Consider the following 10770-nt stretch of genomic DNA (forward strand, 5'->3'; position numbering starts at 1 on the left):
GCTACAAAAAAGTGGATATGCATGTTTTTCCATCCATCGTGTATTTGTACAAAACAAATTCTAAGTGTAAATAAAGAATTTAATGCATATATGTAAATAAATAAATTGAGAACTATGTTAACAAATGAAAAAAAAATTAACGATAAACCATGATGAAAATAGAAAAATCAAGAAACATATATAAATCAAGGTATTTAATTTTACATTACTAGCCCTTGACCCAATTGTATTTAATGACTTTGTTTTCTAGAATTAAATTTTTATTTCATCAAACGATAATAGAAATGGATACAAATGAAATTTGTTAAATAAAATAAAAGAAAAAAAAAAGATTATGTAAAATTACATATATTAGAAATATCATCTAGAAATAAATACTTTTAAAAACTTATTTGTGCTAATAAAATTCATCTAGTAACTTTGTTTTTTAGAATAAATTTTTGTTTAATAAAAAAATTATTCATGCCACTAAAAGGTAAAAATAATAATTAATGAAAACAAATTAAATAAAACTATGAAACTCAAAATATCAAACAATCCAATGCTGAATGACAAAACCAGAAAAAAATATATAAAAAAAGAAACAAAAGATCAAGGTTAACTTGTAAACCTGCTATCATGAGCATAATGTTAATGGGATAACCCCATGAGAAGGAAAGTGGGAAAAAAAAAACCACGAAGATCAATTATAAAAAAAAATATTAAATGATAAAATTGTAAAAAAAAATTAATTTTATGAAAGGACCTAAAATGTATCGAATTTAACCATCTTAATTTTTTAAATTTATGACCTTGATTATGAGCTCAAGTCTAACCTCATAGACGACAAAAAAAAATAAAGAAAAACTCCTAACAAAATAATATTAAGGAATAAAATTGAAAAAGAAATGCAATAAAAAAACCCAAAAAAAAACCAAAATTTTTAAAAAATAAGGACCAAATTCAATATAAAAAATAAATTAAAATTAAATATTGTGCAATAAAATTCAAAAAACAAATTAACTAATAAAAGATTTAAAAAAAATAAAAAAATAAGGATTAAATTTGATATAAAAATCAAAATTAAAACAAAACATAGGGACAAAATTGATGAAAAAAAGAGTTAAAAAAACAAAACAAATGAAAATCAAAAGAGAAAAGGCTAAATTGAATATAAAACTTTAATAATGAGACAACTTTATAATTTGTTAAGAAAGAAAAAAGAGAAAAGAAGAAAAAAAATCAATTAGAGCTCAACTATGATATCATCATTCATACGCACCACACCACAATGTAAAGGATGTTAGTATGTTTCCAACACCACTGTGAAAGGTGGTTTTTGACTGTTGAATATCGACAGTGCGGACGTTCAACAGTGCGGACTCATTAGTGCATATCATATACATACCACTATTTTTTTATATATAAATATTTTATCCTTATTAAAAGACTAAATCACCCTTTATTCAACCTGAGTATTGCAAAAAAAAAATCCAAGCTAAGAATACTAAAATACATGGAAGTTTTAAATTTTTTTTTTAATTCAAAGACATTTAAGTAATTTTATTATACATAAAATTCTTCTTTTTATTTTATTAATAATTTATCTTTACTGAAAGAACAAATCACCTCATTCAACTCTACTGTAATAATAAAAAAACCAATCAATTTTAAAAAAATTATTTTTATTTGAAATGTGAAAATAGAAGAGAAGGACACCGAGTCTAAAGTCAGAAACAGTACAAGGACGAACGTGAGTACAGACAGATTGCTGATTGATGACAGCAATGGAAGAAAATTCTGACTCCTTTCGCGGGCCAAGAGGTGAATTTTCATCATATCATCAAAAGATCCCTAAGCGAAGCACTGGTGGGACCATTTTTCTTCTTTCTTTTTGTTTTTGCACATGAATTTGGATTTTTTTTTGTATTATTTTTATTTTTATATTTTTTTAAAAAAGTTATTTTTTATTTACTTTAAATTAATATATTTTATATATTTTTAAATTATTTTAATATGTTGATATCAGAAATAATTTTTAAAAAATAAAAATTATTAATATATATTTTAACATGAAAAATTATTTAAAAATTAATCATAATTATACTCCAAACAAATTTCATATTAAATTATTTTTTGAAATAATTGTTAGATAAATATAATTCAAGGAAAAAAAATCCACAATGTTCATCTTTCATTTTGTATTTAAAATTATTTAATTGGATCTTTTTTTAAAATGTGGCTAGTTAAAATTTACAGAATTAAAACTTTTATTATTTGGATGAGCTTAGTTTGCTAATTGAATTCATAGATCATCCAATCATGAAAAATATAGGAAGTTTTATAAAGAAGCCATGTTGATTGTTTTTAGATGAACCAATAACAATCATGATTATTAAAAAAAAGAAGATTTTTTTATTAAAATGCAAAAGAAAATTGTTTGCATTTTTTGATATAGCTAAATAATCTTTATGATTTTTTAAACTATAATTATCGTTTGTTTTCATTAAAATTAGTGATATAGTTAAATAGGATGCTCTATTTTTATTTTTATTTTAACGGATTGATTTTAATCTCAAGTGATAAAATCAGAGTTATATGATAATTTCTCCATCAATTACCTCTCGATATAAATCCCCTTTAATATAGCCGAAATTATTATTTTTTTAATAGAAAATGAAGTTCAGTTGTCCCAAATGTGTTTTTAAAAGGAAGAAAAATAAGTGAGCTCGGCTATAAATATGATTGAGTTGAATAAATTAACTTTATTTTAATTAAATGAAGAAAAAATAATAGTAGATAAATTAAATTTAAAAAGAAATATGATTAGGATAACCTAAAAATATTTTTTAAAAAAAATTATGCAACTCAATTCATAATCTATTAAACACATATAAAAAAATAAAATAAAAAATAACATAAAAAATTAACCCTGATCAATCTGAGTTAGCATAATAAACATGTAATTCAAGTAATCAAGGTTGAACTAACTTAAAATATCCTGCCAAACTAATAATCTAAATCATAATATTGAAATATTTTAATATAAAAAACTAGTGATTTGACTTATGATCGTTGCGAGTTAGATAATTTTTTGCTACAAAAAAGTGGATATGCATGTTTTTCCATCCATCGTGTATTTGTACAAAACAAATTCTAAGTGTAAATAAAGAATTTAATGCATATATGTAAATAAATAAATTGAGAACTATGTTAACAAATGAAAAAAAAAATTAACGATAAACCATGATGAAAATAGAAAAATCAAGAAACATATATAAATCAAGGTATTTAATTTTACATTACTAGCCCTTGACCCAATTGTATTTAATGACTTTGTTTTCTAGAATTAAATTTTTATTTCATCAAACGATAATAGAAATGGATACAAATGAAATTAGTTAAATAAAATAAAAGAAAAAAAAAGATTATGTAAAATTACATATATTAAAAATATCATCTAGAAATAAATACTTTGAAAAACTTATTTGTGCTAATAAAATTCATCTAGTAACTTTGTTTTTTAGAATAAATTTTTGTTTAATAAAAAAATTATTCATGCCACTAAAAGGTAAAAATAATAATTAATGAAAACAAATTAAATAAAACTATGAAACTCAAAATATCAAACAATCCAATACTGAATGACAAAACCAGAAAAAAATATATAAAAAAAGAAACAAAAGATCAAGGTTAACTTGTAAACCTGCTATCATGAGCATAATGTTAATGGGATAACCCCATGAGAAGGAAAGTGGGAAAAAAAAAACCACGAAGATCAATTATAAAAAAAAATATTAAATGATAAAATTGTAAAAAAAAATTAATTTTATGAAAGGACCTAAAATGTATCGAATTTAACCATCTTAATTTTTTAAATTTATGACCTTGATTATGAGCTCAAGTCTAACCTCATAGACGACAAAAAAAAATAAAGAAAAACTCCTAACAAAATAATATTAAGGAATAAAATTGAAAAAGAAATGCAATAAAAAAAACCCAAAAAAAAACCAAAATTTTTCAAAAATAAGGACCAAATTCAATATAAAAAATAAATTAAAATTAAATATTGTGCAATAAAATTCAAAAAACAAATTAACTAATAAAAGATTTAAAAAAAATAAAAAAATAAGGATTAAATTTGATATAAAAATCAAAATTAAAACAAAACATAGGGACAAAATTGATGAAAAAAAGAGTTAAAAAAACAAAACAAATGAAAATCAAAAGAGAAAAGGCTAAATTGAATATAAAACTTTAATAATGAGACAACTTTATAATTTGTTAAGAAAGAAAAAAGAGAAAAGAAGAAAAAAAATCAATTAGAGCTCAACTATGATATCATCATTCATACGCACCACACCACAATGTAAAGGATGTTAGTATGTTTCCAACACCACTGTGAAAGGTGGTTTTTGACTGTTGAATATCGACAGTGCGGACGTTCAACAGTGCGGACTCATTAGTGCATATCATATACATACCACTATTTTTTTATATATAAATATTTTATCCTTATTAAAAGACTAAATCACCCTTTATTCAACCTGAGTATTGCAAAAAAAAATCCAAGCTAAGAATACTAAAATACATGGAAGTTTTAATTTTTTTTTAATTCAAAGACATTTAAGTAATTTTATTATACATAAAATTCTTCTTTTTATTTTATTAATAATTTATCTTTACTGAAAGAACAAATCACCTCATTCAACTCTACTATAATAATAAAAAAAATAATCAATAAAATAAAAAACAAGAATGCTACAAGAATGTTTTAATATTTTTTATTTTGAGGGTAGTTAAATAATTAACTTATGCTTATAAAATAAAAATGTCAATAAAGCCTCTAGAAACCAATTCTTTTATTTTTTTTTTGCTCTCAAGATTATTTTAGTCATTACACCATCCCAAAATAATATGAAAAAGACCATTTTAAATCCACTCAATTAGATAATGACAAGTGTTTCCATATTAAAAAAACCATTTCACTTTCAATAGTAATTAAGTTGATAGTTTCTTTAAAGGTAAAGTAAGGTTTTCACCATGAATTGTTATAAGAAAACCCCATATCTTTTAATGTTTTTTTAATAAAGAGAATTACAAAACTCATTTTTTTATAAAAACATATCAACTCATGTTAATTTCTACAACTCCATGACTCGGGTCATTAGATCCGAAACACCCTATCTAAAAGAATCATATAGTCCAATTCCCTAAAAATAATTTCAATTATACGGAAGGATTAAAAAAAATTAAAAGAATAAAGATCAAAATTGAAATAAAAATAAATTTTATATTGGATTTACGGGTGGAATCGAAAAGAAAAATCAATTTAGCAAAAGAGAAAAAAATAAAAAAATCAAGGATCAAAATTTATATAAAAATAAAAATAATTTTTTGATTGAAAGGTGACTTCACCTTAACAAAATGAGAAAAAAATAAACATAATGAGGACTACATTAGTAAAGATAATATATCATAAATTTAAATTGAAGGATGAAATTAATAATAAATTAATTTTTTATAAAAAGACCAAGAAAAGAATTAGAAATAAAAAAATGAGGACCAAATTGCAAAAAATATAGTACCATAAATTTGAATTGGATAATGAAATTGAAAACTAATAATAAAAAAGAACAAGGAAAAAAAAATAATCAAAAGAATAAAGACTAATTTGAAAAAAACAATACGTGTCAAATTAGAATTGATTGATAAAATTAAATAATAATAAAAAAGATCAAGGAAAAAAAATAATAATCAAAAGAATAAAGACTAATTTGGAAAAAACAATACATGTCAAATTAGAATTGATTGATAAAATTAAAAACAGAAAACGTTTATAAAAAAGCTAGGAACAAATTAAAAATCAAAATAATAAGGATTGAAGTTGAAATATTGACAACAAAAAGGATCAAGTTGTACCTTTTTTTAAAAAAAAAAGAGAGAAAAAAGTCTATTAATGACAAACTAGAACACCATCCCTAATATGAACCACTCCGCTAGAAAGATGATGTGTGACGTTTCCAGTAATGACATGACAAGATGATATTTTTGAATGTGAAGAGGTGCTGCATGCACTACTTAAAAGGCACATGTATCTCCTATGCATTGGGGAGTGTATTTTATATTTTTCAATTCTTTTATATATTTAGTAAAATATCAAATTACTCCTAAACAAACTTAATAATAAAAAAACTAAAAAGCCCCTGAGTCCATGTATAAATTTTTTGATTTTAAAAGCATTCTGATGGATTTAACTATTTTTTTTTAATGTTTATTAGTTTTTATATTTGTTAAAATATCAAATTAACCATTAGTTAATATTATAATAATAGAAAAATCACTGGGAAAAATACAAAAAACCTTTCAAGGCTAATTTTTTTTTTGGCTTCTAATAACATTTTAATTATTTTACTATGTAATTAAGATAGAAAAAACTTATTTGTTCTCACTCAATTTAATACTAATTAATATATCATATAATTTTTTTTTAACGCCCTAGTGTTAAATTAACGAGGAGATGGGAAAATGTATTAGTAAGCGTCTTGATGGATATTTCATTTGACTAATTATTTATGGTGAAGTAAGTAGAGAGAGGAAGGCGTGAAAAGAAGAACTTGGGGTCTCCCCTCCAGAGCTCGAATGATCACTCGGGCGAGGATTATTTTTGCTGTTTAGTTTTTGCATGCTCCTTATACCAAATCTGGACGAGCCCATATATATCTCAGAGTTCGCCCCTTCCAGCCCAATGAGGAGAAGGTTACCGTCATAGCTTTAAAGGAGCCTTATTTTATCTGCTTTGAGAAGAGGAGAAGGTTACTGTAACCGTACCCAAGGCTCCACCATTTCTTTCATCTTTGAAATCGGATTTATCTCATCATGAGGTGAAACATGCCGCATTATACACACACTAGAGGCATATGCACGACAAATGCCACTAAAAAGTTAGGTGCTGGAGGCAAACTATCTGGGATGTAATGTCGTCATTTACAGACAAAAAGGAACCTTCCATTCCCATACCAAATGATATATCAATTCATGCACAAGTCAGTTCTGCATTGTTAGAAAATATATATTAATTCTGAAGATAAATGATTCAGAAAAGCTCTGATCCATTTTGTATACAGGACGGGACCTTGTCGGCATTAATTCAACTTGAAACGTAACTTAATCTGCTCGCAGCATCCATATATAGTTATATAACTAAATCATGAGAAGTCTTTATCTTATCTTTGCTTTATATTCAAGTCTCATGCTAGGTTTTGCATCACCATAGTTATAATAACATTTCCCTCATCTTTTTATTCTTTTGACAGCAATAATTAAATATGATAACTCCCCCTTGCTTTATCTTTAGACATTATTGGCTAATAGGAAATTAAGGTGGAGTTATGATTGATTATATAGTCTTGGAAGCAAACCCTAAATGGGGTGTAACTAACTAATACATAGTCGTGATATGTACAATGAAAGCAAGCTGACTTGATTGCTTTATCTCATCTAATTTTTTATTGAACGTCACTAGAAGAAACGATCATTTTCCACAAACATTTGGAGGCATGCACAGAATAATTTCCATGTATTTATAATCAATTTATGGTGCCAGCCCAGCTTTACTTATCCCACTAGCAACAACAACTTCCACTCCTGACTTTAAGAGCTGTATACATGTAATGATATATAGTTAATGCACTTACCGGCTGATCTCTTGATCATCTTGTCCTTGTCTACACAAGCTTTTATATGTATGGTGTCTTCTCAAGAAGAATATATCAGTGCTCGAAAAGCAATGATGAAATTGCAACATTTCGTAAGATACATCTACATACAAGAAATATCTGGTCATCAATTAGTGCAGTACTCTCCTGATCACCTTTGTCCTATACCTAATTGAAGCTATACATATATAAACTTGCTAAATCTCTTGATGAAAGGCGCCGGTAGAATACAAAGGTTGAGAGAGAACAATATTTGAAGGGTGCTTATATAGCAAAGCTCTCTCAATTTGAATGAAGAAAGAAAATTGAATATATATATATATATATATATTGGGGAATAACCACTTACTCAACTTTGGAAATCAAGAGAAGGGCAGGCTGAAACATCTCTCATCAACTCTTCCAAGTCCCACTCCCCCACTTTTAACTCTTCTCCGTGCCAAAAATTCCCCATCTCAGCAGCTGCGTTATCTGTCTTGTTATGATCAGTACTAGTGGTATTGCAGTTTTTGTTAAGACTACTGATCACGTAGCTACTATATGGGTGCTTGTCAGTGCTATCATCCTGTATAGTTTGGCTTTTTGCATTTTCCTCCATGCAGCTTACACTCTCTAAAGGAGGAATCCCAACATTAACACCTCCAAAGATCCCTTCCGGCCCATACAACCCATGATCAGAACTGTTCACTCCAACTTGATGAGTCATGCATGGTGGTGCACCATTGAATTCGTATCCACTTGCACTACCAATATACATGTTTAGGCCATGATCATGATCATGCATAGGTAATAATGGGTCCATCATGGTATTTAGAATCATTGCTTGCATGGAGGTTTCCAACGATGATGAAGATGACAGTGACGGATCCATGTTCATGGGCAAAATGCCTTGCTCTTGCATGGTCATGAACCCTCCCATGACTTCTTTGCTAGGCTCCGAGGATGAATCACTTGTGTTTGGTGATGCGTTGGATGACTGCAGGCTTTTTAGTCTTTTCTTTATTGTTGAATTCCAAAAGTTCTTGATTTCATTGTCGGTTCTTCCTGGCAAGCGAGCCGCTATTTGAGACCACCTTTGAAATTGAGGAAAAGAAATTACAAGTTCAACAGTTTAGTTAATTTCAACTAACGTGTTATTAATTTTTCTACTCGTGCATGATTTGAATGGATAGCCGGGATGCTTGAATCCTAAAAAAAAAGAACAGTTATAGATGTAGTGTCTTCAACTCTATAAAGACAAATAAAGACCAGAAGAGGGATGTCTTTGTCATGAGCTTAATTATATTCTTCCATAATATAACAAGGGATTTGACTATCCCTTCATGTTACTCCTAACATGATCTAATTAAGCAGCAGAGCTGACTAATCTTCGTATGTCTCACAAATAATCAAAATATGACAGCTAATTAATCTGTGTATGCTTGTCCAACATACCGCGTAGAGGGGGAGAAAAAAGAAACGCTCAAGTTGTTTATGCTGTACGTACTGTATGAACTTTCTCGATTGATTTGATTGCATTTATCATTGCATTTATCTTGCATGCCTATAAGGATAGAGGTTTATGCGTGAAGGCTTGAGTTAGTGGGGAGAAACTAGGATATTTCTCCGTGATTTGTAGCCATTCTCCACTATTTTTTATTAGATTTAAAGAATTGATCAAAGAAAAAGGAGGACTTAATTTGTATTCGATCCATTAGGCAGAACAAGACACACACACACACACACACTTTTGCCACATCGGTCTCCTTACATCGTCATATTATTATTGATGACATGTTTTTCCTTTCACAGGCGTATCTTATGGGATTAATAACAGCTTTTTGTTCATAGCTTCATTTTGGTCATGAATTAGCAATACAGTTTGCAAAAACTCCAATACCCTTATCTTTGTAGAGAATGTAACTAGAAAAAATCTCCTATAAACTTCTTATATATAGATATATGTATTTATTTGAACCTACGTACCCACTAGTTAAAACCATGTTCATGCATTCATTCAATATTTAAAAAGAAGTAGATAAGGGAGAAGGAATCTTTTTAACAGAATTCGAAAGAGATCAGAAACAATATAATAATTAACATACATAGAAATTAAGGGTATAAGGTCAATAAGCAAGTGAATATAAAAGCAAGTCGTGATATAAAGTGATTAGGGATATAAGCAAATTAATACCTATTGCCAAGAAGGGAATGCAGATGGATGGTCATCTCTTCCTCCTGGGGTGAAAATGCACCTCTCTTGAGATCAGGCCTCAAGTAATTAATCCATCGAAGCCGGCAACTCTTGCCACACCTCTGCAAACCAGCATTCCTTGCTACATCACTCCAACAACCTTGTCCATTGTTTAGTATGTAGTTCATGAGCTTGTCGTCTTCCTCCGGTGACCACAAGCCCTTTTTGAACTTGTTACTTATATCGTTGTTCTTCCCAGAGGCCTCTGGCTTCCTCATTTTGAGAGCCTTTGGATCCCTGTCACTAGAAAGGTTATCTATATATATCTCTTCCCAACTGGTTTGATGTAAATCAGTTAAGGCTTTATAGAATGGCAGATTATGAGAAAGAGAGAGAGGAGCTTGGCAGAGTGGGCATGCCGATCATGATGGTGATGATGGTTGTGGGTATTGCTTAGAATATAGGAAAGAGAGCGAGAGAGAGAGAGACAGGGGGGTTGGTTGATGAAAGAGTCTGAGCAGTAAAACGGTTTGGAGAGGGACTGCGGGGGAAAATGAGGGAGGTGTTTATCTTGTCTTTGACTGCGTGATCTTCTTGTCCTTTTCCTTTACATTTTTCTTCACTCCAAGGTAATCACCATACATTGTACCGTAAGATAGACTGAAGCCAGAACACCCACGCACGGAAGGGAGGCAAAAAAAGGGTTTGTTTCATAACCAAGCCAAGATACTTGCTTCCACTTCACATAATCTCTAGCCATTCTCTCCCTGCCCAGCATCCACACGTGTAATTGAAGACAGTGAATAGAATAAGAGAATTATTTTGCATAAACACACGGGAAATGCTCAATGGACCACATAATCAATATGCATCTTTATTGGTGATCAGAAGTTGAGGCCT

The 10770-nt window shown here is 28.4% G+C and overlaps 1 protein-coding gene across 1 annotated transcript; it reads right to left on the reverse strand.

Moving 5' to 3' along the window:
• Positions 1-7535: 7535 nt before the first annotated feature.
• Positions 7536-10396, reverse strand: LOC105140343 (transcription factor MYB46-like). The gene is made up of 2 exons (XM_011047136.1): positions 9871-10396; positions 7536-8770 (listed from the first exon to the last, which is right to left on the reverse strand). Exons 1-2 carry the CDS (start codon positions 10146-10148, stop codon positions 8047-8049), a joined length of 1002 nt encoding a protein of 333 aa, XP_011045438.1. The 5' UTR covers positions 10149-10396; the 3' UTR covers positions 7536-8046.
• Between the last annotated feature and the right edge of the window lie 374 nt (positions 10397-10770).

Source organism: Populus euphratica, unplaced genomic scaffold, assembly GCF_000495115.2.
Source record: "Populus euphratica unplaced genomic scaffold, PopEup_1.0 scaffold105.1, whole genome shotgun sequence".
Classification (NCBI taxonomy): Eukaryota; Viridiplantae; Streptophyta; class Magnoliopsida; order Malpighiales; family Salicaceae; genus Populus; species Populus euphratica.

Bases quoted from the DNA above. Each gene is read 5' to 3' on its own strand.
- LOC105140343 (XM_011047136.1), bottom strand. From the start codon at position 10,148: ATGAGGAAGCCAGAGGCCTCTGGGAAGAACAACGATATAAGTAACAAG. The intron at 8,771-9,870 runs GTATTAATTTGC...TCAATTTCAAAG, and splicing joins CATTCCCTTCTTGGCAATAG to GTGGTCTCAAATAGCGGCTC.